Source organism: Harmonia axyridis, chromosome 2 (genome assembly GCF_914767665.1).
Source record: "Harmonia axyridis chromosome 2, icHarAxyr1.1, whole genome shotgun sequence".
Lineage (NCBI taxonomy): Eukaryota > Metazoa > Arthropoda > Insecta > Coleoptera > Coccinellidae > Harmonia > Harmonia axyridis.
In genome coordinates this window covers 10037612-10057126 of record NC_059502.1, presented here as the reverse complement: position 1 = coordinate 10057126, position 19515 = coordinate 10037612, and the positions used below count along the sequence as shown (strand labels likewise).

Below are 19515 nucleotides of genomic sequence, written 5' to 3'. Positions count from 1 at the left end.
AGCACAGCATAATACAACTAATTATCTAGGTAGTTAGAAGAGCTTCAGCTTCCAGCGATTAATTAGTATATTTGGGAGTTGCAGTGGAGACAAAACAATGTAAAATAACTAGTACAAGTTTGAATTGATAAATCAGGAATCGGATATAAACAAGGTGGTTATGGATAACTAATCTAGGTTTTATATCAACAATATGGATATTCGGTTTCCCTGAATATGGAGGATTTGCCTCATTTGTACACATATGTCACTTATAACCACTTTTTAGAATCCATATACGGCATGGTAGGGTCCTGATGACAGTAGTAGCATCTTTAAGAAGAACAAGGCACGAAAAAGCTTAGGTATTTGTAAACACAACGCCATCGATTTGTGTCTACATCATTCTCGTAAGTAATTGCACAAGTGCATCAAAATTACCGATAATTTTGCATGACAGCGTGTTGTCATGAAAACTGCATGAGTTCATTCCACCTTCGGTGTCGGGTTCTTTCTCCAAAAATGAAAATTACCGAATGCAGTTTTCCAAAGAAAACACGCTGGAATGAGAAATTATCCGGTCATTTTGATGCACGAGTGTAATTCGGGGGAATATTTCCCGAATAAACTGTTACATTACTTGTCAAACTGATGTAGAATGGAATTGCCATAGATTCGAACTGTGTAAGATGCATAGAAACTATGCATCTATGAACAGTGCAATTATCTCAATGCCATTATCGCTGCAATTTTCGATAATTGTTCTCCATTTACGTAGAATTTTTGACAGGAGGGAAATATTCGTTTAAACATGTCAGCTTACGAGCCAAATTCTCGTTATTTGCGGGAGGTTTTAATTTTCTGCTTTAATATGAAGAAATCTTCGGCTGAGGCTAATCGAATGCTCTCAAATACCTATGGTGAGGCCGCTTTTAGAGAAAAAACGTCCCGAGAGTGGTTTCAACGCGTCAAGAACGGTGATTTTGACGTCGAAGACCAGCATGGCGGTGGAAGAGAGAAGGTTTTCGAAGATGCAGAATTGGAGACATTACTTGATCGAGACTCGTGTTAAACGCAACAAGAATTGGCAGTGGCCAGTGACGCAATAAGTCATTTCAAAACATCATGGGAATGATTCAGAAACAAGGAAATTGGGTGCCGTACGAGTTGAAGCCGAAAGATTTTGAACGGCGTTTGTTTTCTTGTGAACAGCTGCTTGCAAGGCAAAAGCGAAAGGGATTTCTGCATCGCATTGTGACTGGAGACAAAGAATGGGTTCATTACGATAATCCCAAGCGCAGAAAATCATGAGGATTTCCCGACCATGCTTCCACATTGACGGTCAAACCGAATATTCACGGATCCAAGGTCATGCCCAGTATTTGGTGGGTCTAGCTTGGTGAAGTGTATTCTGTGTTGATAAAACCGACTGAAACAATCACAGGCGATCGTTATCGAACGCAATCAATGCGTTTGAGCTGAGTATTTATTTATTTATTTATTGCCCATTTAGGATACAAACAGTAAAAAAAATTTACCAACAGAGTATCCACTTAATATTATAATAGGTACAGAAACAACTCGCTGAAATAAAAGGAAAAAAAAAAAAAAAATCCCCCTAACCCGACATGAAAAAGTGTTTCAAGAGTTTTTTGAACCTTGTAAGACCATCCGAAACAATGTCAATGCCACTATTTAATTCAAGACTATTATAAGTAGCTTGAAGGCGCCGCATCGGAGAGTGCTGTCCTGTGTTCGTCCTACGAAATATGACGTTGAAGAGAGTTCTATCTCGCAGATCTCTTCCCGGTACATGCAAATTGATTTTATTAAGGAGAAAAGGTGAATCAATCCCAGAGTGTATAATTTTATGGAGAATACAAAGTTCCTGCACCGACCTACCATCCTTCAATGCTAACATATGATATTTTTTTCTTATAGGGGTATAATCTCTATTTTCTATGATGGTATGAGTTTTGAAAGCTAAAAATTTTAGGAATTTATTTTGAATTCTCTGGATTCTTTTTATGTGAACCTCGTAAATAGGATTCCAGATAACGGATGCGAAAGACAACTTACTGTGCACAAACGCGTAGTACAAGCCAGTAAAGACTCTAGGATCTCTGAATTCTTTGCAACTTCTGTTGATAAATCCAACCATTTTATTTGACGCGCTAATCATTTTTTCGATGTGTGATCGAAATGACCATTTTTCATCAAGCGTCACACCCAAGTCAACAATTTCACTAACGTATTTCAACTTTTCGTTTCCAATTTTGTATTCATATATGATTTTTTGGACTCTCTTAGTGAATGAAATATGAAAACATTTCGACGGGTTCAGAACTATATCATTGAGTTCACAATATTGGACCAATCTATCGAGGTCCTCTTGAACCCCATGACAGTCACCCATCGATCGAACGACCCGATAGATCTTCAAGTCGTCCGCGTAAAGAAGTATCCCACAGTGTCGGAAGCAACCCTTGATATTGTTAATATAAATAAGAAAAAATAGAGGACCCAGATGGCTACCCTGAGGAACGCCAGATGTAATATAGAAAGTTTCAGATCTGTGGCCACCTATCGCGACAAAGCCAGCTCTTCCTGTTAAATAGGATTTACACCATTCTACCAACGATTCGGGTAAGCCAACATCCGCGAGTCTTCTCAATAATTTCTCATGACTGATCTTATCGAACGCTTTACTAAAATCTGTGTATATCGTGTCTAACTGACCCTGGGCGTCTATCTGTTCTATTACATGCTCCGAAAATGAAAGAAGATTAGTTTCTAGGGATCGCCCAGGAAAGAAGCCGTGTTGTTCCTCTATGATAATATTTTTCACTGAGGGTAGTACACGATTATATATGATTTTTTCAAGTAGTTTGCCGAAAATGCATAATTTGCTAATGGGTCTGTAATTCTCAACGTTATCTCTTTGTCCACTTTTGAAGATAGGCGAAATTTCAGCTGTTTTCCACCTAGATGGAAATGATGCGGTTTCGAGTGAAAGATTATATATTAATTGAAGTGGCTTAATCAGATTGCTCATACATTTTTTTATAAATAATGGTGGTATGCCGTCGGGACCACTACTCTTGGATATATCCAATTCATTTATTACATTCTCTATCGTTCGAGAATTTATTTTTTCGACATAACTTATTTTGGGACATTCGGTATCCGGGAGAGCTCCCTCTACAGGCGGGACATAAACATCACGAAAATATTTGGCGAAAAGCTCGGGGACCTCTCGGCCCTTAGCGCGTTTGTTGCTCCATGAGACCGACTGTGGTATGTTAGCTACGCTCTTTCTTTTATTTGCTAAGTATTTCCAAAGTTGTTTTGTATTATGAGAAATCTCGTTCTCGATATTTTTTATATATGTTTTGTAATCTTGTCTAATAATTTTTTTTGACATACAGCGAAGCTCACAGAATCGATTATAAGCATTAAGATCCTTGTATTTTTTATATTTCTTGTGGAATTTATTCTTTTCTTTTATAATTTTTATTAGTTTATGGGAAAAATAGATTGGAAAACTACCACCAACTCTACGGGTTGGAATATAAAGCTTAATGATATCATTTATGATTGAGTAAAACTTGTCAACCACCCGATCCACATCTTGACCCGAGAGCTCAGTTCTCCAGTCAATCTGGGACAAATGATGGTTAACAGCATCAAAATCGCCCCTTTTAAAATTATGATGATAGTTTTTTGCGTGAATCAATATCTTTGCAGGAGTTAAATTCAAGATAAACTCTAAGGCATTATGATGTCGATTTTCATTGACTAGAAATTCAGTTGGTCTAGTCAGATTTCTGATGTAGTCAACTTCATTGCAAAGAATGAGATCCAGGATCCTACCAGCGTCATTACAGGTAGTATTGAATTGCATGAGTCCCAGGTAAGCAAAAGTGTCAACTATTTCAGAGAATCTGTTCCCACTTATGGTGGGTTCCAGAAAATACTCTCCTTCAACAGATTGCCAACTCACCGAACTGAGGTTAAAGTCGCCTACCAACAGAACAGCACCCTCCTGGAAAATTTTTTCGTTTCTACACAAACCGTCCTTAAATTCGCACAGCGAACCCTCGGAACCCGGAGGCACATATGCACAACACAACAGGAAACGACCCTCTCCATTTGTGTCGATGGATATCCAAACATCCTCGGCATCGGTCTCAAATTCAGTGCATCGAGTCGAGCGAATTGAAGTCTTCACCGCAATCAGCACCCCACCGCCATCAGATTTGATAGAGGATGATGACTCTCTGTCCCTGCGATAGACCATATACCCATCTCCAAAAAGCTCACCAGAGAATATGTTTCCATTGAGCCAAGTTTCGGTTAGGCAGATGACGTCGTAGTTACAAGACAACAAGTTCTCATAAAAGGTTTGCGTTTTAGTTCGCAAGCCTTGCGTGTTCTGATAATATATATGCAATCCTTGAGCCATGATAGTTATAGATTTTTTCTTTTTTTTTTTTTTTTTTTTGAACCAGGATCTTATAGGTCACCAAGAGTATTCAAGGACTTTACATGAATAATGCGGGATGAGTCATCCTGCCGCAGAAAGATCATACCATTTTTGACCCAAACATATTTGAAGAGTTTCGTCTTAGCTACAGATCTTGCTTCTTTATAGAGAATTTTATTCGCCAAGGTGAGATGTTCATTGACAAAGAAGCATTCAGACAGACCAGGTATATTCATTTTAGAAGATCCTTTGTCCCCCCTCATTCGTCTCTGTTTCGATTTTGCCAGAAAGTCCTCTTTTATTTTTCTACTGCGGAATTCAACTATAATACTCTTTATTTTAGTTTTATCAGATTGTTTAGGTTTGATTCGGTGTACATGTTCAATCTCGTTTTGGTTTACATCGATGTCAATGTATTCTGCAATTTTCTTTACAACTTCGATTATAATAATAATAATAATAATAATAATCTTTATTGGTCCCTCAAGACACCTAAGTGTATGGGACAAGTCAAATACAAATATATATATATACATTTCAATTTACATCAACTATATGGGGACAATCCTGGTGAAATTCCTGTACAGAGTAATAACACTTAGATAACAATGTAATTCTCACCTTGCTCTTAAACGCTAAGAAGTTGAGAGATTTCAGAAATTTAGGAAGAGAATTATACATTTTTATGCACTGATACATTGGGGACTTTTCAAACTTTTGAGTTCTGTGTTTAGGCACAAGTAAAATATCTTGGTTCCTAGTTCCATATTCATGGTTATTTGACAATCTGGTCCACCTTTTTTCATTTTCTTTTGCATACAGCAAACATTTAAATATGTAAATACATGGCAGAGATAAAATATTATTTGCGATCAAAGTTGGCCTACAGGATGTACGAGAAGATAAGTTGAAAATTCGACGAATGATGCGTTTCTGAGCGATGAAAGCTCTATTGATGTCGGCACAGTTACCCCAGAGTATGATGTTGTAGGAAAGTAAACTATAAACAGTGCTATAATAGACCTGAATCAATGAGCTGAGTGGTAGCATATCCCTTACTCTACTGATGGCAAAAAATGAGCTATTGAGTTTTTTACAGAGCATATCAATATGCGTGGACCAGCTAAGGGTCCTATCGATATATACACCCAAGAATTTACAGCTCACAGCAGATTTTATCAAGAAGTTAGAATGATAAATTTCCAAAGTGTCAACAGGATTATTTTTGATACCGAAGTGAATACAAACTGTTTTATTAACATTCACTATCACTCTATTCGACCGGCACCAAGCAACGAACTGGCGTATAATCGCCTCGCACGCGTTACGAAGCTCCTCCGCAGTCTCCGCTGAGACCACAACGGAGGTGTCATCGGCAAAGAGAACCACCAAAAATAGAGCCAAGTGGATGGGCAAGTCGTTTATGAACAACAAGAACAATAGTGGTCCCAGCACGGAGCCCTGAGGAACTCCACAATCGATTTTAAATTTAGTCGAATAAGTGGAACCAACCTTAACACGCATAGTTCTCTGATGGAGATAGCTACGTAACCAATCCAGAAATATTCCCCTGAATCCCAAGCTGTAACATTTATTCAAAATGAATTCAAAAGAAAGCGTGTCGAAGGCACAAGACAAATCAAAAAACAATCCAGCTACATGTAAATTGCGATCCAAACACCCATACACGGACTCAATGAAATCTAGTGCAGCCGTTTGAGTTGACCGTCCACTAGTGAAGCCGTGTTGAGCTGGATTTAGTATTTTGTATTTATTTAAAAATTTAAACATTCTTGTAAATACGATTCTTTCGAAAACTTTTGACAAAACACTTATGATTGAAATGGGACGATAGTTGGTGATCTCATCCAGGTTGCCGCCCTTGTGTATCGGGATTACTATGGACTCCCTGAGAGTATTAGGAAATTTACCTGTTGATATAGAAAGGTTAACGACATGGGCAAAGTGCTCGCTTATGGTTTCGGAGATGCTTTTCACTATTTTAGTTGAGATGTAATGTAAACCTACGCAATTTTTATTTTTTAGATTCTTAATTGCATCAAGAACCTCTAACTTAGTTACCGGATAAAAGTAAAAAGTATTATCAACCAAAGATGCTGTGGTACAAGAAATGGACAAATTGTCGCCATAACAACTCTTCAACTTAGATTTAGCCATTGAGGTGAAGTGGCTAGCAAATATGTTAACAAGCACCGAAGGACTATCGTATTTCACACCATCTAAAATTATACTAACTGGGTGATGTGCCCTCGTTTTCCTACATGTAAACTTATTAACAATATTCCACAGAGTTTTATTCTTATTATCAGATTTATCAATTTTTGAACTGTAATAATTAATTTTAGTCTCATTTATTAGTGAATTGTGCTGTAGTTTTGCATTTTTATATTTGAATAAAGTGGACGGTGAACGTACGACTGAATGAAGCCAATATAAATTGGTCAAATTCTGTTTACTCTGCCTGATCTCAGATGTTATCCAATTTTTCCGAGAATTAGTTGCAAAAATATGTTTGACAGGACAACACACTTCCAAAAAGTACAAGATCTCATTGTTGAATGACTCGAAGCATAGGTCAACATCACTCTCCGAGTAAAGATCTACAAAATTACTATCGGATATGCAGGCATTCAGCTTGTTAAGGTTGTTCTGATTGACATTTCTTATGGAAATTTTGGTCTTTGGAGCAGATATAGGCTTTAACGACATTTTTAACAACATTGCCTTATGGTCACTTATATGAGGCTCAAATACAGTACACTTATAATTACAAAGATCTGAACTGGAGATAATATAATCAACCTTGGATGTGGAAGTGATACCATTTATATTAGTGTAGACTCTGGTTGCAACTTCAGACGTTTTAGTGAGATTGAAGCAATCTAACAACTCGTTGAGAAGTTTAGTCTTGTTGCAACCTGGTGTAAGTGAATCAATGTTAAGATCACCACATAAGAAAATGAAATCAACATTTAACATACAAAATTGCAACGAACAAAACATTTTTTCAAAGAACAGATCAATGTCACCTGTGCAGGGTCTATAAACACTCAATACACTGAAACTTGCATCACCAACCGTAACCACAATACCGCAGATTTCCACGTGCATTTCCACAGAGAATTCAGACACCTTTAGACGTTTTACCTCGAGCCCATTCCTCGTGTACAGCAACGATCCACCATGTTCCCTCGAAGAGCGGCAGAAATAATCAGCCAGTGTATAACCTGGTAATACCATAGACGTAACACCATCCACTTTACACCAATGCTCTGAGACACTGAGCACATCAGGATGTTTTTCTTCTAACAGCACCTCTAGACTATTCAGTTTATTTGAAAGACACTGAACATTTAACTGCATTACACTAAATATGACAGCAGGTGAAATATCATCCACGACAGACTTTAATCTATTTGCGGTCGATGGATTTTGCGACGATGAAAAAAATGATGAACATTAACTTTGTTCGGCCAGTTTTCACTGTCAAGTGCTTTCTCATATTCAGATCTCGGAATCAAAACCTTAAATGAAGCATATTCTTCCGGATAACGCGATACCAACTTTTCACAGATGACGTTTGAAAAGTTTTTTTTTAGAAAATTTTTTAAATTATCTTCAGTTGTATCCGGCCTCAAATTCGACACGTGAAAGGCTTTGAATCTATCCAGTCCCTCAACAGAGGTAGAACCAGTAGAACTACCAACAACCAGAGCCCCCTTACGTTTGCGAATTGGTTTGCGGCTCACAACCTTCCAATCATCACCATTTTCACGAACAGAGAGATCGTTGACGATATCTTCCTTCAAATCAGCCGGACAGCCAGCATGAACTCCATTCGGTCCTATTCTCTCAGGTGCTCTGATGACAGCATCTTCACAACCCTTTCGTTTATTCACTTTCGACCTCGAACTGCCAGGAGTCTCAGTTGAAGAACGCGTAAGCACTGCATTCAAATATTTCAAATCCGGTGCTGAACGCTGATGACTCACAGTTTCGGTGCACCCAGATGACGTTGATAAACTGCGAGAATATGGCTCCTTATGTTTATTGGAATTCCCACATACCAGTTGTGTTGACATTTTTTGCTTCTCGAGTACATTCAATTCTTTATCTTTGATACGAATTTCATTTTCCAGAGAAGAAATTTTGAATTTAAGCAGGGAATTATTTTCCTGCAAGATATTATTTTTTGATTCAAGTTCAAAAATAATCTTGAGTAAAAGATCTTTACTAGATGATTCGCTTGTTATAATCTTCGCTGATGGTTCAACTAGCGGGGATAAATCAGCCCCGGATTTGTCACTTATATTTGTGTTGGTTATTTCAACATCACAACACTTTTTTATTTTCGAACCACAACCAGGATGGAACGGTTTAAAACAAATATTACATTTAGAACTATTTTTAACTATGGATTTTTTACAGTGTCCACATTGAGGAATTGTTAATTGTAGAGAGACACCCGGATCGACTTCTTTACTCGCCGACATGTTGACAAATTAAATTAAATTCTCATTGGACTTTTCCGGAATTCCCTGAATTTCTATATTCCTCGAACGAGCAGATTGCTCCAATTCACTCAGTCTGGAGTCCAAGGAAGAGACGCTGGCCTTAATATCTGCGTTTTGTCTGAGAATTCTATCTGTTGCCCGCATCCATTCATTAATCCGGTTCAGTTTGTCCTCAAAATCAGAGATTTTGTCTGAACAAAAATTGACAGAACTCGAGAAAAGCGATTGCTGATCTTTAATTGCTTTGAGTTCTGAATGTATACCGTCCAGTGCAGCGATCAAATCTCCACGACCAGCATTTTCCCTCGCCGCCGCGAAAGATCGCGTAGTCGGCGGCGAGGGACCGCCGACCGCCGAGACAAGCGAGCCGCGAGTGTTGGCGTCAACACCGCGACAATCCGAGCACCTCCACGAGATCCCGTCCATTCGAAGAGCGTCGAGCTGTTTATTAGCAAGTCCAGCGCACTGTCCGTGGAAAAAACGGTCACATGAGGCGGCACATTGTATACCAGGTTTCTTTTTATTAACAGTTTCATCACAAATCGCACAATTTTTACTCATTATTCGTAACTGATTGGGTTCCCGATGAACACACGCCAAAAATTCAGTTACGTATTTATCAGTCTATTCACTGGTACAAAAATTAAAATTTTTTCTCCACTTTTCACGGATAAACTCGGATAATTCGACGAGAGCTCTGTAAACAAGACCATACGTGTGAAATTTTCTAAGAAAGACAAACGGCCGCAATCCAACGAGAGACATGATAAAGTGATTTTACAGCATGACAATGCTCGACCCCATGTTGCAAAAGTGGTCAAGACATACTTGAAAACGTTAAAATGGGAAATCCTACCTCACCTGCCATATTCTCTAGACATTGCTTCCTCAGACTATCACTGTTTCGATCAATAGCACGGCTTGGATGACAAGCACTTCCGGTCTTATGAAGAAGTAAAAAATTGGATCGATTCGTGGATCGCTTCAAAAGATGACCGGTATTTTCAACGCGGGATTCGTACGCTGCCCGAAAGTTGGTAGAAAGTGGTGGCCAGCGATGGACAATACTTCGAATCGAAAATTTATAACCAGATTTTAACTACAAAGCTTCAAATTTCAGAAAAAAACGGCGGAAGCAAAGTTGTACGCTTATGTAAAACCAATATGTTTACCGAATCGGCCGATAGGATGACTATCATGATCTGGCCTTAACACAATGGACTAGTTTTCATTTTTTTGTTAAGGATTAATTCTAAAAATTTAAGTAAAATGAAACAAAAATGTGGGAGAATCATTGAAATATCTCTAGAAATGAAAAAGTTATGGGACTTTGAAGTTGCGCTTGGAAGAATAATTTCATAGTACGCAGCGTCTAGTGTGTGACGTCACTCCACTAACACGAGGCGACTGGTATTCGCAGAGTGCTTACGAATTCATTGGTGTACAATCACTTGTGCCGTTCGTGTCGTGTTTTGTTTGTTACACGATGGCTGAAATAAAAAAAAATCCTACAAATATTTTATTGTGACATAAGATGGATTTGAAGAAAAAACTCCATCGCTGCGAATATATCTATTTTAGGCAAATTGTCAGTTTGTCCTTTCACGAAGCCTTCTTCCATTATGGTGACATAAAAACAAAACTCGAGTTAAAACTACACTGTACAACTACAAACGGCGCGAGAGCCTTGGCGCGGCTAAGTATTTAAACGTAATTTAATCACAGGCAAGTGGCGTGACGTCACAGGCGAGTCGGAGACCAAAGACGTTCCGCGCTAAAATAAGTAAATTTAAATAATCTATTTCTCAGTCATTTATTGATGGATTTTCAAAATGTTTTCACTGATTTATCAGTTTTGCTCTATATTTTAATTCTATCGTGTCAAATATAGTATTATCAACATCACTAAACTAGTCCATTGGGAAAAACTTAAAACGAACCCTCTCCAAACGATGTTAACCCCTGCTATTTTTTCTTTTCAGCAAAAACCCTATCAGCAATAATCTCCCCATTTGTACCTCATTGAATTCCGCCCAACTACCGGACTTCTTCAAATTCCATAGGTTTAATTGTCCAAAGCTGCCTCGATTCCGCTCGCTGCATGAAAGCGTCCTGATGACAGCGCGAGCGACCTCAAGAAGAGCTGAAAACGTCACGGAGTAAAACCGATATGTTCCCCGCGTTTCGTGCTCTATGTATGCAAATCACGAACGCAGCCACACAAAGTCGGTGCCGTCTACACAATACGATTTCCACGTTGCACAAACAATTCCATGCCTAATGAGCCATTCAGAATTACGTCCGCGGCCCGAAAAGCGCACTTAGGAGGGATTAGCAATCGACTACGATTCGATGGTTTCGCGGTGGATGCGTTCCGATTGTCTCGTGGTTAAAGCTGGCTCTTCTGGTGCGTGTTTCGCTGTGAAAATTGTTTTTTGCGGCGTTTTTACTTGAAAGAACATCGTTTCGATCGATTATCTTGTACTTGTGGAGTGTGGACTGTGTTTGCGGTAGGTTGGATCCAGCTATTAAAAGAATAGATATAATTCTGTAAATTATAAAAAGAAATAAAAGAAACCAAATATTAATTTTTCTTTGTCTTTATTTTTCGAGGGTTCAATCACAATAGTATATTCTGAAACAAGTTGCAGAATAGGTTCCTATTCCAACACGACTGCGATGAGTGTTGGAATTGCCTTCTGCAACGAGTATTAGACGATATTTTCTCTATTTCAGTCAAGTTTTATGAAATATTGTCGAAATTCAATGAAAAATTGACAGATTACGGAATTTCAATTCGAATCGTACGTTTCGAATTTCGAAATAATTTATAATTAAGCATTAAATTCGTGAATTATGTCTGACGAAATCGATTTAACACCGCCAGAATTAAGAGAAATTTCGAATAAAGTTGCAAATCATTTCACTATCTACAAATTATATTATATTGACAATTTGATGTGTGTTGATAGGATTGGAAGTCTGTGAAGACAACCACAGAACGAAAAATATAACTGAAAACAATGCTGTAATGAGTTCATTACAGCACTGTTTCTAGAACTGTAATGAACTCATTACGATTCTGAAATAGAGAAAATGATATTCATAACAGGCCAATTGAAAAGTCCCCGGTCTACCATAGTTAAACACATTTTTTCGGCAAAATACGATTTTAATTCAACTTAGTTGCCTTCGAGAACGATACAGCGATTATAGCGATTACTTCTTCATTGGCGCTAAATTTCTTTCCGGCAAGCCTTCTTTTGAGGTCTGAGAACAGAAAAAAGTCGCTGGGGACCAGATCTGGATGCAGAAGCAATTCGAAGGTCAATTTATGCAATTTTTCCATTGTTTTCATTGATTTGTGACACGACGCATTGTCTAGTTGAAACAGCTTTTTTTCCTTCAAATGGTGCCGTTTTTTAACGATTTCATCCTTTAAACGATCCAATAACGCTATATAATAATCGCTGTTGATGGTCTGGCCCTTTTGAAGGTAATTAATGAATATTATACCTCGCGTATCCCAGAATACTGATGCCTCAACCTTGCCAGCCGACTGCTGTGTTTTTCCTCGCTTTAGATTCGGTTCATCGTGTGCAGTCCACTCAGCTGACTGTCGATTGGACTCTAGAGTGATATGATGGAGCCATGTTTCATCAATTATCACATATCGAAGCGAAAATTCAAGTTTATTGCACTTAAACAGCTTCAAACACTGCTCAGAATCATTAACACGTTGTTGCTTTTAATCGATTGTGAACTCGCGCGGCACCCATTTTGCACTCAGCTTTCTCATGTAAAAATATTCGTAAATGATATGATGTACACGTTCTGATGATATCTTCACAATGTTTGATATCTCGATCAACTTCACTTTACGGTCATTATTTCGTGAACTTTTTTGATTTTTTCGTCGGTGATAGCCCCTTTTGGACGTCCACTACATTCACCGCCTTCGGTGTTCATTTCACCACTTTCAAACTTAGCAAACCAATAAATGATGGTTGATTTTCCTGGTGCAGACCCCGGAAACTCTTCATCAAGCCATTTTGCTTCAACTGTAGTCTTTCTCTTCAAAAATCAATATATTATCAGCACACGAAATTTATACAGTGCTTTGATAGGCGCTGATACTTTCAGCCTCACTTCGAATTCATGAGTCGTTTCAAACTCGAAAAGATGGTCGTAGGGATGAACAATGTTTCTTCATACCAAAATAATTTCACTGAAATATAGTGACTTTACAAACCGGCACACAGGGGTAGAAAATAATTCCTGCCTTATTCAAATGTTTGAATAGTGGAAATAACTACAGGGAGATATTCCTCCTACCTGAGTGATCCATCATAGGCACTACTAAATCAACTGGAGCAAGTTTATCATCTCACACGTCGTTGTGCAGTATTCCATCTGGAATAATATTATGAATAATACACATAACCCGATCGATAGTTCAACAGTTCAGGTAGAGAGCCCGTTTCGATATTGTTTCAGCACACAGAAAGTTGTTGGGCAGTCACAGGCCCTGTATCTCGCTAACCCGGGGCACTTTCAGTTTTCAGCCTGTGTGCAATGCCAACCGAGCAGAACAAACATGTATCTGCTCAAAGAGCCGACTGAATTAATGGCAAATAATAAACAACCAGAATGAAAAGATAATACCGTTGCTGTATTAGTTGATCTGCTTGGTTCTGATGCCACAAAGAAAATGTTAATTTCGGTTAGCTATCACAAAGGCGAATTGCTCAGGAAAACTCTAATTAGAAATTATCGATTGGGGTATGAACTAATTTGTGTACCTATTGACGGTTGGCTTCGTAAAAAAATTTTGTCGACATTTTGACAAAGAAGGGAACTTATCTACCAGTATTCAAACCATTTTGAAGGACTTTGTGTGTTCTTTTATAGGTATCTCTTTCAGGTCATTCACTGCGATGGCCTATTAGACGTTTATGGAAAACTAATCAAAATTGCATGCTGAGAATTTGCATATTGGGGTTTAAGACAATGATCTTTCTTCCTAAAATATTTTCAGATCTCTACAACTTCTGTAATTATACCGGAAACAGACTACTAGTTCCTTATTTCAAATAGCACTATTATTATTATTATTGGATCATTAGATAGCTTCTTTTATGGCAATTTCAGCAATATGCCATACCCTGGGTATAAACTCAACAGTTCATGAGTTAATGGGATTCTTATGAAAAAAATGGTGGGACTCACACTTTTTCAAATATTTCTGCAGAATTTTTTTTTTTTCGATAAAACCTTTTTCATTTTCGATTCTGCCAATATGTGGTATTAGAAAACCGTTTGCAGTTTGGACGAAACATGTACAGGGTGTTTATCAGAAGATCATGAATTAAGATAACTCAAATTCATCAAAACTCCAGATTTCCAAATTAGAACCTATATTTTTTATTATTTCAGTCGTTTCAGTTGTTAGGGATTGATCAAGACAAATATCTTGACATTTTAACCAACTACTTGACTTGAAAATCAAGCTCGAGAAAAATTACATACATGAGCTTTACTTGATTTTAGATATTTATTGCTTGACTTGATATCAAGCTACTTGATATTACTTGAGCTTGATATGAACGCATCGCACAGCATATATTTCTGCAATCTCGTACGTGCTTAAACTAAATAAGAGGATTCCTCGAGAGCCGAGAGACTGAAGCATTCGCCAGTTTGACTTTATGAGTAGTTTTCTCCCATTTCTATGAAATCTATTGCTAGATTGTGGTAGTTTCAGAAATATCTCCTGTTGAAAGACAATTTTCCAGAGTTCCTCTTACAGTTACAAGAACCCGCAATAGGTTAATCGACATGATGCCTAATGTGTCTTAAATCCTGGATAGAAAATTATGAAATCAAACAAAGCTTGGTGATTTCTCAATATTAGGAAACTTTATTTTTTTGATACTTTTTATTTTGTATGATTTATAGTGATTTAATTTATGTTTTTATTTGAAAACAGTTGATATTTTCGGCTCTTTCATACAACAAGTTTAATAAATAAAAGTGTTTGCAAAGTTCCTTTTCATTTCATCATTTTTGTATTGATGTGACACTACACAATAAGGCTAAAAATCAAATAGCTTGATGAATAAATACTCGACTCGACTTGAGATTGAAAAACTACTACTTGACTTGAAATCAAGCCAAGCTCAAGCCACGTAGTTTGAAAATCAAGCCAAGCCGTGAATCCCTAGGTAGAAGCTCTAGGCTGATTTGGAAGTGCTGTAAACTAAACTCTGGCTAAATGCAACAAATTGGCTTTTATTTCGGGGCCATGACTGAATGGTTTTAAAGATCCTCTTATGAGGAAAACTTGCGACTACGATGAAAATGCCCTGAGGAATCATAAGGGACTGAAGATCTTCCTTGAGAAGTTCGTGTTAAGACAAATATAGGCTGGTACAGAGACTGGGTAATTAGTAGTTGTACCTACAGATATTTTTTATTGGCATATTGCCAACTGCTATAGGATTATTTACATCACCAAAGGCGAATAACACTGAGATAGAGCTGTAAAAGTCTAACGGCCTAGCTGCTTTAGAAATTCAAAAATATCTGAAGCGTATCTTCGAAAGAAAGTAGGTACCATCATTTTATGGCCAGTATGGTAGCTTTATAAACTTCAATATGCGGAAAAATAGGTCGATATCTGTCCCAACAGCCGAGATCCAAAGCCGAGACTGTTCAATCCCAGAGCGACGTAGTTCGAAATGTAATTACACACTTCTGTTTCGCAGACTGGTGCTCATAGCAAGGGGGTAGGTGCCGTAAACAGTTCCTGATTGATATCTCATTATGGCCATTGAATTCGGTACAATGCGCTGAATAATTCAATTTCGTACAATCGAATCGACACTAATAAATGGGTCGAAGTGGTTTCAAACATGTCACGGGCAGATTCTACGCCGTAATACGTTAGCAAATAACTGGGACGACATTCGAACGCGAAGCAGTTACTTGTTATTACTGAACGAGAACTCAAAAATCCAATTTCGGCCACTTCTGAGCTTTATATTCGGGCCCAACTGCCATTATCATGGCTGTAGTGCATTAGTGGCGCAAGATTCACTATCGGGGAGAATCGCAATTGGGCACCTAATGAAATTTGGACCGATTGCGACGCTGTTGTCGAGTGGGTGGACGAGTACCATCCCGGCTTGTGAAATTTTCACTTCCGATTGTGAGGGCAGGTGAATTGTTGCTTGTAACTCGGAATATTGGTTACGTTGTGTGTGATGTTTTATTGGGAGTATTATTGGATATGTGTAGATATAAGTATAGATCAAGCAGAATGAAGCTGATGGTCATCCTAATATAGGATTGTCCTTAAAGTTCGATGTCATAATAGGCTATTCGGCAGAATATAAGTGTTATTCATAGACATACTCAATGTTCGTCATTTGGTTAATACCCAGTCTGTGATGTACCGGGTTTTTCACCATAATTTGACCCCCCTTCAACTTTGTAACTGAAAGAGGTACGAAAAAATGTTTTCTACAAAAGTTTCACAAAATCGACTAGTTGTTTTCAAAATGATTTCACAAAACGAAATATATACAGGGTGGGCAACATATTAATTGCAACTTCATTTTTTCAAATGGAACACCCTGTATATTTTTCTATATTTAACTAGCTCTTTTTCCCTGATTTCGAATATATAACATTTATGTTTGGTCTATCTCTCTTATTCTGAGTACCACAGAGTTTCAAATTTTAAGAACAACCTGTCATTCTCAGTAATCAGTTTTCAAGTGGTAGGCTGCGATAACTTAAATTGCCCTTTTTTGAGTTATCTCGTTGACAACGATATGACATACGTTTCTCACTATAAATTGGAATTGAATGATTTGGATGCAACTCCATATATTCTTTCCTTGTAGTGGAAATATTTCAAACTTATCCGCTTCTGTGTAGTAAATATTCAATGAATAGTTTCATTCAATGACAAACGTATGTCATATATCGTTGCCAGCAAGATAACTCAAAAAAGGGCATTTTGAATTATCGCAGCCTTCAACTTGAAAACTGATTAGCTTGCCAGGTAGTTCTTAAAATGTGAAACTCTGTGGTATTCAGAATAAGAGAGATTGGCCAAACATCTATTATATATTCGAAATCAGGGGAAAGAGAGCTAGTCAAATATAGAAAAATATACAGGGTGTTCCATTTGAAAAAATGGAGTTGCAATCAATATGTTGCCCACCCTGTATATATTTCATTTTGTGAAATCATTTTAAAAAACACTAGTCGATTTCGTGAAACTTTTGTGGAAAAAAATTTGTTGTACCTCTTTTAGTAACAAAGTTGAAGGGGGGGTCAAATTATGGTGAAAAACCCGGTACAAGTTGAAGAAAAAATTATTCATCTTATCGAATGCAGAATTAAGTTTTTGTTTTATTAACGAAATGTGTTTTTTTCAGCTTCCGTCTCCAACAACCTAACCGAAGATCTCCTAGGGAAATATTTCGTTCAACCTGGTGAACCTTCAGCTACAACATCGCCAAACTCCTCCTCAAACGAAGGCAACAAGCACACGAGAAAAGAAGTTACACCAGCTACAAGCCCAACCAGCAGTGCACAGGCTTACATCGGCCTCATCACCGGAGTGTTAGCCATGGTGGTGCTTCTTTTAGCTTGCACGGTCTTCCTCATGATCAGAAGAGGTAGGAAAAAGGTTGCTCTTCTGCACAAGCACACAGCTCTAGTGTCCAGCAGTACCAAACCTGGTGTGACCATCAATATGAAGGATTTGAAGCATAAGTCGACGCCTATTATAAGCAATGGATTGTCACGGTCTAGATTGTCTGTGAAGAGTAAGTCCAATACACTTAGTGGTGAAGAATCTAAGAAGTCGAAGAAATCCAAGGCTTACAATGGAGAAGAATCTGACAGTGAGACTTCTTCGGTCTACCATGAGCCTTATAAACTACTGCCGAATACCAAGACTGAGTATGGTTGTCTGCTGAAAAAGGATATAATGAAAACGAGCAAAAGCGCTGATTACACAGGTATGTTTGACACAAGTTTATAAAAACTTTGAATTGCAATAAAACAACGATGGATTATTCGATTGACATGAATTTTATCTATCCGCAAGATAATCTTGTGGCATTACATTTTAAATATGATTTCTGGCATATGACCGCCACGGCTGGCTCGGATGTAGTCCAATCTGGACGTCCAATTTTCGATGACTTTTTCGTTGGAAAAAGTCATCGAAAATTGGACGTCCAGATTGGACTACATCCGAGCCAGCCGTGGCGGTCATACCGATATACGGCCACAAATGTTGATTTGTGGCCGTATATCGGCAATAACACGGCGAATGTTGTCTTCCAAATGGTCAAGTGTTTGTGGCTTATCCGCATAGACCAATGACTTTATATAGCCCCACAGAAAGTAGTCTAGCGGTGTTAAATCACAAGATCTTGGAGGCCAATTCACAGGTCCAAAACGTGAAATTAGGCGGTCACCAAACGTGTCTTTCAATAAATCGATTGTGGCACGAGCTGTGTGACATTTTGCGCCGTCTTGTTGGAACCACAGCTCCTGGACATCATGGTTGTTCAATTCAGGAATGAAAAAGTTAGTAATCATGGCTCTATACCGATCACCATTGACTGTAACGTTCTGGCCATCATCGTTTTTGAAGAAGTACGGACCAATGATTCCACCAGCCCATAAAGCGCACCAAACAGTCAGTTTTTCTGGATGTAACGGTGTTTCGACATACACTTGAGGATTAGCTTCACTCCAAATGCGGCAGTTTTGTTTGTTGACGTAGCCATTCAACCAGAAGTGCGCTTCATCGCTAAACAAAATAAATGGACGTAGTACGCGATACGTATTCCGCACAGAACCATTATTTTCGAAATAAAATTGCTGTATTTGCAAACGTTGTTCAGGCGTGAGTCTATTCATGATGAATTGCCAAACCAAACTGAGAATAAATCACTTGACAGCTGTTAAATCGGTCGCCATCTTGAACAGTAATGCCAACTTAAAGTTATATACCTCGAAAAAAAACACCCGTTACATAGTATTAGTCCGATATCGACGAAATGTCTGGTGTGTAATAGAATTTCATTTTAAGTGAGCAATTCAGCCACTTTTGGGTGGATATTGCGCAAATTCAGACAACCTACATATTTTGCGTTGTTTAGATCTGTTTTTGATAAAATTTCGTATAGATTTTCGTGTTGAAACTGGTATGGTTTCAAGATTCCACTTTTTTAGAATATATGGAATAGAAACCAGAATAACGTATGTTGGAGGGTTGATTTCTAAGAAGCAGAGGACGAACAAGCATTGGTAAAGAATCTTTGAAACCCTTCAGGAAAAAAATCCTGTTATATAATTCGTATCCTTTTATGGAAAAATTGAACTGAAGAGAGAAGAGATTCCACGTTAGAGATATCTCAAAATTCATAAATCTAATTTAGAAAACGTCCCGCCCAACAAAAAAATTATTCCTTCACATTTCGT

At 38.0% G+C, this 19515-nt stretch overlaps 1 protein-coding gene across 1 annotated transcript in view; it reads left to right on the top strand.

Moving 5' to 3' along the window:
• Positions 1–19515, top strand: part of LOC123674115 (discoidin domain-containing receptor tyrosine kinase B-like) — a 408546-nt gene that overhangs the window by 337300 nt on the left and 51731 nt on the right. Inside the window, exon 9 of the mRNA XM_045608987.1 lies at positions 17451–18038. Coding sequence (XP_045464943.1) covers positions 17451–18038 — 588 coding nt within the window. The remainder of the gene's footprint in view (positions 1–17450; positions 18039–19515) is intronic.